The sequence below is a fragment of the Triplophysa dalaica genome, chromosome 5, assembly GCF_015846415.1.
Source record: "Triplophysa dalaica isolate WHDGS20190420 chromosome 5, ASM1584641v1, whole genome shotgun sequence".
Taxonomy (NCBI): Eukaryota; Metazoa; Chordata; class Actinopteri; order Cypriniformes; family Nemacheilidae; genus Triplophysa; species Triplophysa dalaica.
In genome coordinates, this window is record NC_079546.1 from 27,188,775 (window position 1) to 27,207,163 (window position 18,389).

General features: G+C 41.7%; 5 protein-coding genes across 6 annotated transcripts in view; 4 read left to right on the top strand and 1 right to left on the bottom strand.

The window, feature by feature from the left end:
• Positions 1-8,416, top strand: part of LOC130420702 (uncharacterized) — a 195,470-nt gene extending 187,054 nt beyond the window's left edge. Inside the window, exons 4-5 of the mRNA XM_056748193.1 lie at positions 5,766-6,114; positions 8,104-8,416. Of these exons, the coding sequence (XP_056604171.1) occupies positions 5,766-6,114; positions 8,104-8,416 (662 nt within the window). The remainder of the gene's footprint in view (positions 1-5,765; positions 6,115-8,103) is intronic.
• LOC130420752 (histone H2A-like) lies at positions 152-538 on the bottom strand. Its single transcript, XM_056748265.1, has one exon. The coding sequence runs from the start codon at positions 536-538 to the stop codon at positions 152-154; it is 387 nt and encodes a 128-aa protein (XP_056604243.1).
• On the top strand, positions 3,399-4,049 carry LOC130420711 (histone H1-like). 2 transcript variants are annotated; one of them, XM_056748210.1, is made up of 2 exons: positions 3,399-3,758; positions 3,825-4,049. In XM_056748210.1, the coding sequence occupies exons 1-2, from the start codon at positions 3,399-3,401 to the stop codon at positions 4,047-4,049; spliced, it is 585 nt and encodes a 194-aa protein (XP_056604188.1). The 2 variants fall into 2 exon arrangements, with proteins under 2 accessions (XP_056604188.1, XP_056604187.1); XM_056748209.1 differs by having other exon boundaries at positions 3,399-4,049.
• On the top strand, positions 4,693-5,186 carry LOC130420765 (histone H2A-like). The gene has a single exon (XM_056748278.1). It carries the CDS (start codon positions 4,693-4,695, stop codon positions 5,077-5,079), a length of 387 nt encoding a protein of 128 aa, XP_056604256.1. The 3' UTR covers positions 5,080-5,186.
• Positions 8,417-9,079: 663 nt separating the features above from the next.
• On the top strand, positions 9,080-10,561 carry LOC130420472 (histone H2B-like). The gene has a single exon (XM_056747757.1). It carries the CDS (start codon positions 9,080-9,082, stop codon positions 9,452-9,454), a length of 375 nt encoding a protein of 124 aa, XP_056603735.1. The 3' UTR covers positions 9,455-10,561.
• Positions 10,562-18,389: the final 7,828 nt, after the last annotated feature.

Genomic DNA, 18,389 nt, shown 5'->3' on the forward strand with positions numbered 1-18,389 from the left:
TAATCCAATACAGGTTTATGAATTGAAAGCAGAATGTGCAGTTTTAATCTGTAATTAACCGGCAGGGGGACACAGGAATCGCATTGTTCTTTTATAGGTGAAGTGGGTGGCTCTTAAAAGAGCCTTTGGTTTGAAACGAACTGTCGCCCGTTTACTTGGTCTTGGCGGGCTTCTCGGTCTTCTTAGGCAGCAGCACGGCCTGTATGTTGGGCAGAACGCCGCCCTGAGCGATGGTCACTCTTCCCAGAAGTTTGTTCAGCTCCTCGTCGTTGCGCACCGCCAGCTGCAGGTGACGGGGGATGATGCGAGTCTTCTTGTTGTCACGAGCGGCGTTTCCGGCCAACTCGAGGATCTCAGCGGTCAGATACTCGAGCACGGCGGCCAGATAAACTGGGGCGCCAGCACCCACACGATGCGCATAATTGCCTTTACGGAGGAGTCTGTGGACGCGGCCCACGGGGAACTGAAGTCCAGCTCTAGAGGAGCGAGTCTTGGCCTTAGCTCTCGCTTTGCCGCCGGTTTTGCCTCTACCGCTCATTTTCTTCAGCTGTGGTATTTTACTTTGTCAAAAAGAAAGATGAAACCTATGCGCTGCAGTTCTCACTATTTGAACCCCTCTACCTGTCGACTATTGGTTGGAGTCAGTAAAACTTTAAACCAATCAGTAAACTTCCCTCCAAACTCAAAGCCCAACCCCCTCTTTCTCCTCACAGATGCTGTGTGACGCGCAACAGTTTTGATATAATGAGAAAACTTAAACTCTCTTTCTCATTAAATCAATTATTTCCTGATTATCATTTAAAGTTTAATTAACTCTGTCACATTTTTACACTTATGCAGTCTAGAGGCAGATATAGAGATGAAGGAAGTGAAGCTTATTGAATAGGGTAATATAAATTGTGTTCTTTACCAATTCAAATGTACAATATTTGTCATGACAATAAAGAAATTGTAATACATGCGTTTTGTATTAACACACATTAAAGAGGAAATTCAATCTAATGTCACACGTCACTCATCTCTTCATTCAGTTACATTGACTCCTGTAGTCGCTCTCATCAAACTCAAAGCTCTGCTCTCGGCCTACAAGACCACCACTGGTTCTGCAGCTCCATATCTTCACTCGCTCATACAGACTTATGTACCCGTCAGATCCCTCCACTCTGCAAATGAACCACGTCTTGTGATGTCATTACAAGAAGGTAAAAAATCTCTCTCACATACTTCCTCTGGATCTGTTCCACATTTGTGTAATGATCTGCCCGCTGCTACAAGATCATCAGATTCTGTGTCCATCTTTAAAAATCATCTGAAAACACATCTCATTTGTCAACACCCATCAGTTCTGAGTTCTGTCTCTTTTCTACTCTTTCAATCAAAAAAACAATCTTATCTTTGTGTTAGGCTATGAGCAGTGCCGGCCCTACCTAATAAGCGATATAGGCAGTTGCATGGGGCCTCCATGGCCACTAGGGGACCCCTTTACTTGCTCGTTGTGTCATTGTCATTCATCATGTGCGTTAGCTTTAAACTGTGCAAAGATTAAAAATTTAAGGCGGCAATATCTGTCTGGTGCAGAGAAGAGGAAGAAGAGGAAAGAAGAAGACGAAAGAAGAGTAGAAAATAAAGGATCAAGAAAAGGTTAAGCGTGCAATCCTTGGGACTGAACCCATGATCTCAGTGTTGCAAGAACCATGCTCTAACCACTGAGCTACAGGAAAGCTGTAAAGGGATAATAATGTGTTGTTAATTTGACATTGTCAGATATGATTCAGTTTAGGGCCCCCAAAATCCTAGGGCCGGCCCTGAGACCAGTTTTACTGCACATATGCTCTTTGTCCTGATGTTGTTTCAATTGCTTCTATTGTTTACCTCATTGTAAAAGTGTCTGTTAAATGATTAAATGTAAGCACATTTTATAAAAAGCAATTTACACTACTGGTCAAAAGTTTTCAAACACTTAATCGCTCATTTATTCATATTTTATCCACATTTAGAAAAAGGCAACTGACGACTGAACATGTTGTGACTGAAAAAATCTTAACAATCAAATAAAAAATGTTAAGTATCTGCTATGAACCTGTTATATACATCTTCAATGTAGTCATTGTTTGCCTGATATTTGCAGAAATTAATTTTATCATCAACTGCTTGACGTTTAACCTAGAAGATTCTTTTCAAACAACACTAAACAAGTTCTCATGTGAGCTCTTAATGGTTGCTCTTTTGCATCATTTAGTCAAAGTCATCCATTTCAAAAACGTTTTTATATGTATATACACAGATATATTAGTTGATAATGAAGAAATTTAAATTAGCAAATTTCCTGTCTATGTTTAGTTTGAGACATTTAAGCACCTTCAGATTAAATCATTTTTAAGACCACGAGAAACATTTCATTCAAGTGTTCAAACACGTTTGACTGGTAGTGTATAGTGACTGAATAAAGCAGTTTAATTAATAAAAGATAAATCTTTAAAACAAGTCAGTTTATGTACATATGCCAAAGACATCCTGGACAGATTCACAGTTTTCTTCTTTTTTTGTTACAGAGAGACTCAATAAAAACAATAAAAAGTACTTGTGTTCAATATGTCTGCAAAACAAAAAAATAATAATTTACAGAAGATAAAACACTAAATAAAAGTAATAATAATAACTGCTTTAACGTTTCAATCATTCAGAACCCAAGACTGACTGCAGCAAACTTGGTTGTCTGTAAGAAAAAAGAAATAGATAAATACAACATGTCAATACTGGACAAAAATATTTAGTTTTTATTATATTTAATCCATATTTATTTTCCGTTTTTACGTTTCGTCAGTCTGAATATAAAACATTTACACATCAGTAACACAAACAGCGTTGTGTCATTCACACAAATACCTCGAGAGTGTTCGTGTGTTTCAATCTGATCAAAACAACTTCTGTATGAAACACTTTACAAGTCCCTGAATGACATTAACTTAACTCAAGTCATTTATTACATGTATGTTAAATAAACAGAAAACATGTTTAATGTTTCATCAATGTTTACACAAACAAATCACATGAAATTCATGCTTTTCTCCAGAGATCGATGCTGGTCGTGTTTTTAATGTAACAGTGAAATAATAAAGCCTTTACTGTCGTGTAGTTTAGTCTCTGAATAAAGCTCTGGATCTCTGCTCTGTTTTCACGCTGTTTTCACTCCGTCAAATGATTTTAAAACTCTGATATTTACTCGAAATGTCGCAGGAGAAAACACAAGAGTTTGCGGCTCACAGAGGCGCGCAGACACTGACAGGACGAGCTGAGTCTATATGGTTCTCACGTAGTGTTTAAGATCGCAGAGCCGCTCAGTCCTTCCGCATTACTGATCAACTATAGACTGTGACCGAAGGCTCTTTACCTCAGAAATGGCAGAAACCGCTCCAGCTCCAGCAGCCCCGCCGGCGAAAGCGCCCAAGAAGAAATCTGCAGCCAAAGCCAAGACAGCGGGTCCAGGCGCGAGTGATCTCATCGTTAAAGCCGTGACGGCCTCCAAGGAGAGAAACGGTGTGTCTCTGGCCGCCCTGAAGAAAGCTCTCACCGCCGGCGGATACGATGTGGAGAAAAACAACTCCCGCGTCAAGCTCGCCATCAAGAGCCTCGTGACTAAAGGCACACTGGTCCAGACCAAAGGAACCGGTGCTTCAGGATCTTTCAAACTCAACAAAAAACAAGTCGAGACTAAGAAGCAAGCGAAGAAAGCCGCTCCTAAAGCAAAGAAGCCCGCCGTGAAAAAGCCCGCTGCTGCTGCTGCTGCTGCTGCCAAGAAGCCGAAGACCGCGGCGGCAAAGAAGACCGCCGCAAAGAAATCTCCCAAGAAGGCCAAGAAACCTGCCGCCACCGCCGCTAAAAAGGCAACGAAGAGCCCCAAGAAGGCGAAGAAGCCAGCGGCCCCCAAGAAAGCAGCAAAGAGTCCGAAGAAAGCAGCTAAAAGCCCCAAGAAGGTCAAGGCTGCAAAACCCAAGACGACAAAGCCCAAAGCAGCGAAGCCTAAAAGGGCCGCCCCGAAAAAGAAGTAAATTACTTCTCCAGACTTTCTATTACAAAAGGCTCTTTTAAGAGCCACCACCAGCCCACTAAAGAGTTGTGTTTCAGTGATATGTTGATATTATGGTTGTGTTCTCACATTTAAATCTATTTATTTGGCAGACGCTTTTATCAAAAGCTACTTACTTTGCATTATCCTTTACATTTATACATAGATATCTGGGCTCGAACCCACAACCTTACTCTTACCACTGAGCTACAGGAAAACTCTTTATAAATGAATATGCTGATAAATCTGGTTCAAATTAAGAACACAAGATATGATCGTCAGAGCATTTAATTCATTATCGGCGCAACATCTGAAGTTATGTTGTCAGTATAAATGTTTGCTTTTGTTTATACTGTTGTTTCCTATAGACGTGTCTGAAAAGACCGCAGATATAAGATTTAATGTAGTGAAAGATCACGTGATCAAAAACTGAAACAATCCAGAAAGATGTTAAGAATTGGGCGGGCTTTGGTTTTTGGAGGGAAGTTCAGTGATTGGTTTGAACTTTTCACAGAATCGAACCAATAAGCGAACGATAGGCACGTATAAATGCTGAAAACCACAAACTCCATCTCATATTTCCTTCGTGTTTTTATAATCGTGAGGATTTTATATCTTAAGTAACAATGAGTGGAAGAGGTAAAACCGGCGGTAAATCAAGAGCGAAAGCTAAGACCCGGTCATCCAGAGCGGGTCTTCAGTTTCCCGTCGGCCGTGTTCACAGGCTACTTCGCAAAGGTAACTACGCACATCGCGTCGGTGCCGGAGCTCCAGTCTATCTCGCCGCTGTCCTCGAGTATCTCACCGCTGAGATCCTGGAGTTGGCCGGAAACGCCGCTCGGGACAACAAGAAGAGTCGAATCATTCCCCGCCATCTACAGCTGGCCGTGCGTAACGACGAGGAGTTGAACAGACTTCTGGGCGGCGTGACCATCGCTCAGGGCGGTGTGTTGCCCAACATCCAGGCGGTGTTACTGCCCAAGAAGACCGACAAACCCGCTAAGGCAAAGTAAACGGAGGACTGTTCGTTTCAAACCAAAGGCTCTTTTAAGAGCCACCCACATTATCACTGAGAGAGCGACGAGGTTTCTGTTTTAATCCATCGAGTTTGTATATTAATGCATTATCACAGACCTGCTATAAATGAACTCACATTCTCCAGATCAGTATGTGAGACCACTGCCCCAAATGTTCTACAATATATCTGTTTACTCGTGCCTTTGACGGATTATCAGAGTAAAATAATAATTGTAAAGCGTCTTGTTTTAACGGGTTTAAGTTAAGAAACGCGTGGGAAAGCGGAGCGCTTCTGTCCTTAAAACTTTGTTGCTGCGCTTGTGATTTAACATAAAGGATTATTTTAATTTGATTTGTATGTGAAGACCTTTATATGTGAACTTTGTTAAATAGCAACGTGCAGATGTCTGATCAGAGGAATAATACACGAGTATTAAATAAAGAGATAAAGAGAAATTATATGATTATCTTGTCTTGTGTCCGTGACGCGAGATTTAAACGCAATGTCCCGCCAGTATCATTTGAACGCATATCGCGCCGCCATTGGCTCAGTGTCTCGAGAGGACGTCACACATCAGCCAATCGAGTCTCTCCGTGCCCTTGACGTGCTGCGCGTTTTAGCCTTTAAAACCAGGCACACCGCATCCACAGACACACTCCGTACTGAACACAGAAGATTCAGCAGCAATGGCAAGAACCAAGCAGACCGCTCGTAAGTCCACCGGTGGCAAAGCCCCGAGGAAGCAGCTCGCCACCAAAGCCGCCCGTAAGAGCGCTCCCGCCACCGGCGGCGTGAAGAAGCCTCATCGTTACAGGCCCGGCACCGTGGCTTTGAGAGAGATCCGCCGCTACCAGAAGTCCACCGAGCTGCTCATCCGCAAACTGCCTTTCCAGCGCCTGGTGAGAGAGATCGCTCAGGACTTCAAGACGGATCTGCGCTTCCAGAGCTCCGCCGTCATGGCTCTGCAGGAGTCCAGCGAGGCTTATCTGGTCGGTCTCTTCGAGGACACAAACCTGTGCGCCATCCACGCTAAGAGGGTCACCATCATGCCCAAAGACATTCAGCTGGCCCGCCGCATCCGCGGAGAGCGCGCTTAAGTCCCGCTTTAATAACAACTCAACGGCTCTTTTAAGAGCCAACACATCAACTGAACGACACGATTTCCACCGTTTTTTACAAACATAAATAATAACGCAAGGTGACACAATGATTAATAATATTGTGGTAAACGTGATTGCTCAATATTAAGAATGATCATTATCTTATCAGTCTCTTTAAACCGCAGAGATACCCGTGTGTCTTTATTCAGTCTGCGCTAAATCATTCCACTTAAGAGCGTCTGATCACATGTTCTTGTCACCGGGTGGCTTGATTGCTGGCCATAACAAGCGGCAGCTGAAGCGAATTAAGCTGCGCTTCATTGAAGCACGCGCTCAGGACGAGGGTGTATAAAAGAGTGGTGTTCTGGGCAAGCAAGGGGTGGTGTATCTGGACTGGTGTGTGTCTTGACGGCGGCGTAACCGGAGAGAGCTGAAGGTTGGATGTCTGATCGGTGTTCTAGTGGGAAGAGATTACACAGCAGAGGGGAAGGTCGCTGATGTGTTCACGTCAAACTTCTGCAGTCGCCATCCTTGGAGTCATTCACCCTACAGCAAGAGGAGAAACAGGTCGACTAATCACTGTGGAGATGAAGTGAGTTTGCAGTGTCTGAGAGAGTGAAATACACACGTGTGAGGATTTCTAAGAGTGATTTATGCACGAGTGTGGTGAGGTCTAACGACTGTGTTTCTCCAGAAACTGAGATGAATGACAATTGACGTCTGCATATGAAGATCCTTTTGAATTGATCTGCCTAAAGCTGTGTTCAGGTTTTCCTTTGTGCCCGGAGTGGCGACGGACTCAAGCTGAGCTTGAACACCGCCATTGCCTGTCCCTCGGGGAAGAGGTGAAGCTGTTGTCCTTCCGCCGACGGGTCTACGAACTCACACACCAGCCGAGCCCGAACACCGTCGTTGTCTGTCCCTCGGGGAAGAGGAGAAGTTGCTGTCATCCCCTGGACTGTTCTGTGAACTTACACACCAGCCGAGTCTGAGCATTGTCGGCTGCCTGTCTCACGAACACTTCCGAGGAGACGAAGGAAGCCACTGTCTCACCCACGAACATTTGCATCACTGCTTTTAATGTTTTAAGTTAATAAAATACTTACCCTTTTAAATCCACTTCTTGTTGTCCGCCTCTTGGTGTCCTCGGGTGTCTGCTCCTCCGGAGTGTGGTTATTGGCCCTCGGCCCTAACATCGGTGACATTCTTCCTCAAACACACTTGTAATACTCATTTTGGTAGTAAATAAAAACGAGGCAAAATTATGGCTATTGGTCGTCTATCATTTCTAACTAATCTATTATTTTCTGAAATCAGTTTAGATAAGAGGTTAGAGGTTAGTTCACTAAAAAAGGAAAATCCTATAATTTTCCTTGTTCTGATATGAATATTTGCAATTTTCAGTTCTGTGACATCATCCACTACCATAGTATTAAAAATATTTCTGTCGAACACAGAGTGAGATATTGTGAAGTATTTAGGAAAACAAACCCTTTAGTGCATCTTTGACTAACATTTAATTGTTCCTATTGTGGCAGTCAATGATGTCACAGAATTTAAAATTTCTAACATTCTTACAAATATCTTTACCTGTGTTCGTCAGAACAAAGTCATTTAAACAGGTTTGAAATATCATAAGGCTGAATAGTTGATGACATAATTTTATTGGGTGAACTATCACTTAAAGTGCATTGTTTAGTTTCTTATTAAATCTTAAACATCGTGCTTTATGTAAGTTACACCGTAAAGAGATTTACTGAGAGCTTTGTGAGGGCAGAGGCGATAAGAAAAACGTGTAAATGACGTGGGTTGGTCCCGCCCTCGTGCCACTGTTTCTACTAGGTCCTATAAGCACATGTTTAAGCCCTCCGCTCACAGGTCCCCCTATTGATAAACCTTACCCTTAGCTAACATTGCATCATGTCTGGAAGAGGTAAAGGCGGAAAGGGACTCGGAAAAGGAGGCGCGAAGCGTCATCGTAAAGTGTTGCGCGATAACATCCAGGGCATCACCAAACCCGCTATCCGTCGTCTTGCTCGCCGCGGTGGTGTTAAGCGTATTTCCGGTCTCATCTACGAGGAGACTCGCGGTGTGTTGAAGGTGTTTCTGGAAAATGTCATCCGTGACGCCGTCACCTACACAGAGCACGCCAAGAGAAAGACCGTCACCGCCATGGACGTCGTGTACGCGCTGAAACGACAGGGACGCACTCTGTACGGCTTCGGAGGTTAAACGCGTTTATTCTGAAGTAAAACATTGAACACAACGGCTCTTTTAAGAGCCACCCACTGTCTCACTCGAAGAGATGAATTTCAGAAGTTATATGAAATCAAACGAAATGCTGTGAAAGTCACGTTTTATTATCCCGGTTTTGTTTCTGAGATCTCGTTCTTTATTAACTGATGAGATTAATCTGTTGTGTTATACACTTCTGGTGCTCGAAAAAGAATCACAATCATCATCGCCTAACTATATAAACGTAAACACGCCCAAAGCTTGTGAATAACGCATAAAAGAATGAAATACTTTCTGTATGAACTCTTTAAGTGACTTTGATGACACGATGACGTACATAATGTAGAGTTAATTCAGATATAAAGGTTATTTTTTATCAAATTCGAAAAGAGCGGGAAGTGCAACAATGGAAACTGAATCGCTTGTGGGAGGGTCATCTTCAAACACGAGACTGTGGGCGGGAAACACTTTCATTGGCTCTCTATCCGACCCGTCAAACTATGAGCTGACCAATAAACACATTTTATGGGTTCGGCCGACGAAGACACGCAATCACACAACAGGCTCCGTGACGCTAAACATTTGCATGTGAGAGTGAATAAATACCACAGCGACGAGACTCTTCAACATTCAGCATTTACTCATCTGTGAAGAAGCATCATGCCTGAACCAGCCAAACCCGCGCCCAAGAAGGGCTCTAAGAAGGCCGTCACCAAGACCGCCGTTAAGGGAGGAAAGAAGCGCAGAAAGTCCAGGAAGGAGAGTTACGCCATCTACGTGTACAAAGTGCTCAAGCAGGTCCACCCCGACACCGGCATCTCTTCCAAGGCGATGGGCATCATGAACTCTTTCGTCAACGACATCTTCGAGCGCATCGCCGGTGAGTCGTCTCGTCTCGCGCACTACAACAAGCGCTCCACCATCACGTCGAGAGAGATCCAGACCGCCGTGCGTCTGCTGCTGCCCGGTGAACTCGCCAAACACGCCGTGTCCGAGGGCACCAAAGCCGTCACCAAGTACACCAGCTCCAAGTAAAGCGCCGCTTTCATCCGCCGCACACAAAGGCTCTTTTAAGAGCCACACACTTAATCCTTTAAAAGAGATTCTTATGATTGTGAAGTTGTGAGTTGTATTTTTTTCATCATTGTTGTGATTTAAATTACGATTTGATTAATGTCAAATGTTTACATTTGATTGTTTTCTCTTAGATAAAATAGCCATTTTTGATTTTCAGGATGATTTAATTTGTGTGACAAAGTTATTAAAAATATTAAAATTAATTTGGTTCATTATGGGCACTAATGTAAAACTTACTCCAGTAAAACACAATAAGAAGTCTTTAGATGGAAAAGTGTATACAGTTTTCTAACTTGCATATAATCTTGATATGTATTTAATTTAAAGATGGTTTGAAGATGTCTTGAAATATAGATACCACTGATAAATAGACAAACAATTGCTCAACTTCAAATAAACTAAACATGTTATTTTATGTTATAAACTTGATGAGCAACTGAATGACAACTTCACTAAACATCTGATGATAGACTTCAGACACCAGTAAACTTCAGTCTTTATATGAGTTTTAAATTAGAGGAAAGCAGAAGATTTTCTTGTATCTTGTACTCGAAAGTGTGTAGGTTAGAACTTTATTGAACATACTGAAATATGGCAAAATAATAAAGAAGTGTGCAAGATCTTCAGCTGACACTGTTTATACACTCACCTACAGGATTATTATGAACACCATACTAATACTGTGTTTGACCCCCTTTCGCCTTCAGAAATGCCCTTAATTCTACGTGGCATTGATTCAACAAGGTGCTGAAAGCATTCTTTAGAAATGTTGGCCCATATTGATAGGATAGCATCTTGCAGTTGATGGAGATTTGTGGGATGCACGAAGCTCCCGTTCCACCACATCCCAAAGATGCTCTATTGGGTTGAGATCTGGTGACTGTGGGGGCCATTTTAGTACAGTGAACTCATTGTCATGTTCAAGAAACCAATTTGAAATGATTAGAGCTTTGTGACATGGTGCATTATCCTGCTTAGCCATCAGAGGATGGGTATATGGTGGTCATAGAGGGATGGATATGGTCAGAAACAATGCTCAGGTAGCCCGTGGCATTTAAATGATGCCCAATTGGTCCTAAGGGGCCTAAAGTGTGCCAAGAAAACATCCCCCACACCATTACACCACCACCATAATTGCATTAATGAGATATTGAACAGGTGTTCCTAATAATCCTTAAGGTGAGTGTTAATGTCCCAATATATGCAATTTCATAATCAATAAAATACTTTTTAATATATTGATGTACACGTGGTATGATATGGGACTTAATGTGTAAAAATATATTGACAATAATATTTCTTATGTTAAGAATTACAACATACATGATTCATATTTTAAAACAAAGCCACTTCACAATAGCCTGTCATAGTAGGAGAAAATGAATGGTAGTGAGTGTATATCACTCTCTCTTAACAATGCATTGCACAACAACACACACCACCACTGACCTCTGCTGGTCTTCTGAGGTATAACAATAACACAACAAATGAATGAATTATGTGGTGACAAAAGAGGATGCATGTTCTCGAGAGACAACATTGTTGAATTTCTGTTAAACCAGAAGCAATAATATTAGACAAATGGAGAAGTGATGTCTCTTCATAGACCAAAACGTATTTAATTGTATTATGTTCAGTTTTCTTGTGCTCATTTATGAGAAATATACGTCAAACCAAAAGGTATTCAGACATCTTCAACATGTTTCATACGATCACAGTTTATTCGCTATAGTTTAGAAAACAGTAATAAAATATGTCAAGAACTCAGAGTTAAACTGTGTCAGAACTAAACCATGTTGATAATGTCAGGTGACTTTGACAGAAAGGTTTGTGTTAGGTTAGACTCATGTCTCTCACAGGAGTGAGTGGTTGTGCTTCTGTGTTTCACTCCTCTAGCTTTGAGGAGGTAGATGAGATGTGGTGAGAATGGATTCAGGGGATGTAGACCAGTCACACACATCTTGTGTTCCGCCTATGAGGAGCTTGTGGAGGCAGTCGTTCAGTTAAATGTTTACCTTAGTTAAATCTTGGTCTAGACTGATTGGCTAGCTTTTCTTATTTACACTTTCAGGGGCATGTGGAGGACTTATGGCCACTTTACCCTCATTGGCTAGTGAGTTTTTGATTGACAGCTCCCTGACCAGGAAGCTGATACTGAAGACAGTGCAGCAGATAAGAGACAGATCTGCATGCAGTTTTCTGTTTTGTTTTTTTATGTAGTGCTTGTACTTAAATCACTTTCTTATTTAGTTAGTATTAGCAGGGTTGCTAATGTAACGGAGACAAGCTAGTGAAGAGCTGTGCAGTATGTAAACCTCACTCCCCGGCCTCAAGGACGCTCTAGCGACAGATGCTAGAGACTGCGGTCTTTAACCTTCTCGCTAGAGCGCCCGACTCCCATGCAGGACCAACCCGGTTCGAGGCCCGCTGAGAGTGGTGCGGAGCGTTCTGGTTACACTAACTCTAACGCAGGGTGGGACACACGCTGTCAGGCTCTTCTCTGGATCAGAAAACTCAGGATTCTCTGCCAATGGGGTAAGAAAAATAATCTTGAATTGAGTGACTAACTAAAATGTAAACCTTAATTCAAGATTACTTTTCTTACCCCATTGGCATATTTTTTTTTTGCTTGTTTTAAACAAACATTCACTGAAATTTCATATGTTTTTACTAAAAACAAGACTTATTTTCATCGGTAATTTTGCTCATCAAGAAAATGCATCTTGATTTAAGTTGATTTGTTGACATTTTCACTGAAAAACAAGAACAAAGACTAAGTGATAAAGTTATTTTTTTGCAGTACACAGTGTCTCTCATTAACAACTTCACAGGCAATTTTCTCAATATTTAGGTTTTTGCACTCTCAGATATTTGCTTGTTTTAAGCAAAAATTCACTGAAATTAAAAAAAAAAAATATTAAAAAAAAACTTGTTTTCTTAGGTTAATTCACTTATCAAGAAAATGCATCTTGATTTTTAGAATGTTTAGACATTTTTACTGGAAAACAAGAAAAATATACATTTATACATTTAAGGTAGGAAATGTACAAAATATCTGCATGGAACGTGATCTTTACTGTCGATAATTTTGACCCGTAAGATGTATTTTTGTCTTTTACTAAAAATGTTCCCGTGCTACTTAACATTTTGTCAATCAGGGTCACAAACGAACAAACAAATACCTTATAAAGAAAAAGATGGGCCCATTCTAAACAAGAGGGGACAACCGAACATACATTACATTTACCACATATCACTAAACACATCAAAATATACAAATGAACAAATACAGCTGAAATCAAAACTAAAGGAAAGGTAACTTAACAGAATAATATAAACCTCAGTGAAGGAATCAAATCAGCAAAGATTCCGGTTTCTACTAAAAAAATCACGCAAATATGTATAAAATCTGATCAAATAAAGCTTGTCTGTAATTTACTCTGTTAGTCATAAAGAGATTTTTTTCCTAAACTGCTGACATCACTGTGTCTTCTGGATGAGCGTTCTGAGTCCTTCTTCTGTTTTCTGAGAAGATAAAAGTCAATAAAAGTGATGAAGTTCTGCTGTTTGTTTTCTGGATTGTTTCAGGTGAATGTGAATGTGAATGATGATGATGATGATGATGAAAACTCACGCGCTCTTCCTGCACAGATGATCTGAAGAAGAATGACAGTAGGAGCAGCAAACACTGACACCTCAACAATCACTAGAATCACTAGAAGACACAAGAACACCATTAAATCCATCAAACTCTCAAACACTACACATGAGAAACAAACACAAGATGAGTTCAGTGAGAGTTTCACTCATGTACTTATGTAACAGGACACATGGATCACAATCAACACTTCATACCTCTTATTATTATTGATGTTGTAGATGATGCTGTAAAAAACACAGTTTAGTTTAGATGAGTCATAATGTGGAAACACACACACAAACACACAGACGGTGATGATGTACCTTGTTGTTGTGTAGTTTCTGGTGTGTTAAGAGTTGAGAATCTCTCAGGGTTTGTGGTGGTCACTAGAATCTTGTTTGAATCTGTAGAAGATGATGAATGTTCAGAGACATCATACTGTAGAACATCACAATCATATTTCATGTTTATGTCATTTCTTCATCATCAGTACAGAGTTTAATGACTGAAGTCACTTTGAGTTCAGGACACTCCTGTCAGAGTGATGTCTTACCTGTAAATCTGACAGTATATGTGACTGAGGTCTTGATGTCATTCTTGTGTTTGAGCACACATCTCAACTCTGTGTTGTCGTCTTCATTCACGAGTGTTGTAGTCAGAGAGATGAGACAGAGTTTATCTGATCTAATCTGATATCTGGAGTCTGTCTGTAGATCAACATCAGTCTGATTCATCCACACCAGCTGAAATCCATCATCACTGAACATATAATAACAGTCAAATGAAAACATCTGACAGGAGAGAGTGACAGATGTGTTTGCTCTTATCTCAGTCTGTGATGATGATGATGATGATGATGAAGACACTGAAACACAAATCACACAACACACTCTCAGTACTCATGAGTTTCAGTGAAAACACAAGAGATAAAGAGAACTGTGATCTGAAGTTAAACATGTGTTCATATAAATGAAGAGACACACTGACCATGAAGAACATGTAGAAAAACATATGAATAAGGTCCATGTAGACGTCCATTCACATATTGTCTGCAGATGTAACGTCCACCATCATGTTGTGTTGTTTTATAGATGTTGAGAGAGCAGTCAGATGTCAGACTCAATCTCTCAGATCTCTCTGTGTTATTCTTATTTATTCCTCCAGTAAACACTTCTACTCTAGATGATCTTGTATAATTATTGTAGATCCATGTAGTTGAGGAGCATTGATGAAGATCATCATTACAGGACAGAGACACACTTTCACCAGAACTGATGAACACATCATTCTCTTCTGCTCCACTCACACCTGAAACATCAGATGACATCATTCACATTAATACATCACAATATATTCAAACTGTTTAATATGTATATCTCAATGACAGATACATTTTTCTTATTTTAATATCACATAAATCAGAAGATTTGACAGTAAATCATGTGATCTAGTTCCTTTATCCCTTTTCACTCAGAAATGCTGGTAAATTAGTTGGTAAAGTCATTCAGGTAATGTACTGTTCACACAAACAATGGCATTCTGTTAAATTAAGAGTAAGACAGCGTTCACACAGCCAGTAATATGATGTCATCAGGCGGTCGTTTAACCGTAGCTATGTTTGAAAATATGGTGACGGTATGATTTTATATCTGAAAAATGGAAGTACGATTTACCCTAAAGGTCCTGTTCACACATGATCTGTTAACTGCAATTTTCTTGCAATTAACCAGTAAAGGCTGCATGTGTGAAAGAGACTATTGACTCTTGACATCAGACTGCTGAATGTGAGAATAAGACACATGAACTCTATGATAAATGTGACATGAGATGAAACTGAATATGTTTCTCAGAATGTCAGTGAGAGTAATGAAATGAAATGTGATGAAATAAATGTGTTGTATAGTTTACCTGTGAATAGTGAAGAGAGAAGGATCAGTCCCAGCAGACATATATCACTCTTCTCAGTCATGTTGTGTTTCTCTTACTGAGTCTCTTCTCATCATCTACTTATATTTCTTCATGACAACATTTGTAACTCTTCCTGTGTTTCTCATTTCCTCTTTTCTCATGACACAATAACAGACTACAACACATTCTGTAGTTTAGTCCTGTTACTTATAAATTACTTCTGTTGTCTTAAAATAATTGGACACAGAGCTCAGTTATGACTTTTATTGTCAGAGACTTTAACAGGACTAACATGATGAAGGTTTTCTCCAAATTCATTCAACACAAGACTTTCCTGCCCGAGCAGAGCAGACGCACAGCCTTCATTAAAGCTGATCACACCTCCGTTCTTCTTCTGTCTCCACACACACACAAAAGCAGGACATGAGTGAGGTCATCTTCACACTTCTTCCAAACCACAGATCAACAGATTACCCATGATGCAGCAGACACAGACATTAATAAACACACTTACTCCACAGCAGTGGTGTAGTCCTACCAAAAAAGGTTGTGTACTACACTACTACCGCCGAACCCAAATGACCAAATAATGAGTTTTTATCCTTTCCAGTAACATGACAATTATTACAGTTAAATATGCCTCTTATTCATAATCATGCAAAATTATTCACGTATGCTTTAATTATGAAGTTATAACACTGGAAAATAACAAGTAGTTTGAATATTTTTGACACATTCACATGTTCGCTTGCACTGTTCCAGGAGAATTGAGTATCCCTTACAAATAACATTAACACATAACTGTTAATATATCTGAGCCAAGGTATGTTTATTTCTTGGGCAGTGGATTAGCCAATGAGAATGTGTTATGTGGTTGTAGCTGACCAATGATGTTTCAGAGTATTGTCTGGCGCTTTGTGCACTTCTGGGTTTTCTTTTGCACACAAGGGTGCTTTTCAATTCTTATTTGTGTATCGCAGTTCCCTATCAAAAGCTACACTTGATGCTGCGTTTCAAACGCTATGGGAGAACAGTCTTTGTTCGACCGGTTGTGAAGCACATGTGTCAAACACGCCAAAAATTATTTTGGCTTTAAATAACCTCGGCAGGTGACGTGACTAATTACACCCACACCTGCCGGTTATAAATACGCGTGAATGCGGACGCGTCATCAGGTTATTTTGTCTTCAAGGACCTCTTTGTGTGTGCGTGTGTTGTGATGGAGAAGTCTCCCTCTCTGTTATTATTACAAACAAATATAGAAAAAAAAAAGAAGATATTACCTAGATTCTTACACCAGTGACCAAGCACTCTCTGAGTTACTTAGCCTAGTGTAAGAATAAGGAAAACTAAACCAAACCATGACTGACTCAGATCGGAGATGTGTTCCTCCTTGTGAGAGGATCCTCTCCGATTTCGACAAGCATGAGTTCTGCTTTGAATGCTTGGGGGCTGACCATCCCACCCAGGGACTTGAGGGAGAGTGTGAACTCTGTGATGTCTTTGATTTCAGAGTTCTGCGTGCTCGGCTCGGCTTTTTTTTAAATCGAGACCGAGCCACCTCTTCCTCATCCTGGGGCTCGCGGTTTGAGCTTGCTGAGGCACGGCAGGCGGATCCGTCCGCTTCTCCCGTGCATTCGCCGAACCGCGACGTCCTAGCGTCTGCTTCTGGAGCATGCCACGGCACATCTTCTGAGCCGGCGGAGGACGAGGCTTCTCTTGTTTCTGCGGGGTTAGATAGCACCGCCTCCGAGCATTCCTCTCGCGATACTAAGGCGTTTGAGGATCTAATCGGGGCGGTAACCAAGGCAGTCGACAGGCTCCACCTCGACTGGCCGCAGGAACAAGAGGCCCCCAAGGGTTCAAAGCTTGACGACAGATATCTGGGGGCGAAGCTTACCAGTATCGGGTTCTTCCATTCGGCCTAGCCTTGTCACCCCGCACATACACAAAAAGCATGGATGCAGCTCTGGCTCCTTTGCAACTCCAGGGCATCCGCATTTTGAATTACATAGACGACTGGCTGATTTTAGCTCAGTCTCGAGAGCTAGCGCTTCGACATCGGGATGTCGTCCTAGCTCATCTCAAAGCTCTAGGGTTGAGACTCAACGTCAAAAAGAGCGTTCTTTCCCCTACGCAAAATACAACGTATCTCGGGGTCATATGGGACTCGATCGAAATGCAGGCACATTTGTCTCCGGCACGTGTCGAGTCCGTACAAAACACCTTGAGGAGCATCAGGTTAGGCCAGAAAGTGACAAATCATTACTTTCAGAGAGTTCTAGGTCTCATGGCGGCGGCTTCCACAGTGATACCTCTTGGCCTCCTGCATATGAGACCGTTTCAGTTGTGGCTCAGAGCCAGGGGGTTTCATCCAAGGGCCAACCCCCAGAGGCATATAAGGGTGACGCGCCAGGGGCTCGCACCCTTTCTTTGCTCGGTTTCTGACTTTAGGTCCCACTCTCGTTCCGTGTTGTCGTCGCAAGATGCTAACGACAGACGCATCCCTCACGGGTTGGGGTGCGGTCTTAAATGGCCGTCCAGCCTAAGGGATCTAGAGAGGTCATCTTCTCGATTGGCACATCAATTGCCTCGAAATGATGGCTGTATTTCGGGCCCTGAAATACTTCCTCCGGCAGTTGCGAGGCTACCATGTCCTAGTGCGGGTGGACAACACTTCAGTAGTCTCGTACATAAATCACCAGGGCGGACTGCGGTCAGGCCACTTGAACAAATTGGTCCAGCAGATTCTGCCCTGGGCGGAGGGCATATTTACATTTACATTTACATTTAGTCATTTGGCAGGCGCTTTTATTCAAAGCGACTTACAGTGCACTTATTACAGGGACAATCCCCCTGAAGCAACATGGAGTAAAGTGTCTTGCTCAAGGACACACTGGTGGTTGCTGCTGGGATCAAACCAGCAACCTTTGATTTACCAGTTCAGTGGTTTAACCCACTAGACCACCATCACCATCTCAAATTTCTGTCCCTCAGAGCAATTCACATCCCGGGGCATATGAATGTGGGAGCAGACTTGCTGTCCAGACAAGCTCTGACAAACGTTGAAAATGGGGAATTGTTGTATTTTAATGATTATCTAATTTAATGAATTGCTGTGTTAGTTTTAGTTAATATGATGAGGTTACAATGACCCTGTGTTGTATGTACAGAGCGTGGAGCAAGACAACTTATATCACTGTGTGAATCAAAAATTGTGTGCTCATAACTCATGTGGGGAAATATTGGGGCGCAGTTCTTTGAGTCACCACTAGAGTGTAGTGTTGTGCTGTGAATCATAACTGTATTTGTCATTTGTCTTAGTGAAGTCATACAAAGCTGTTG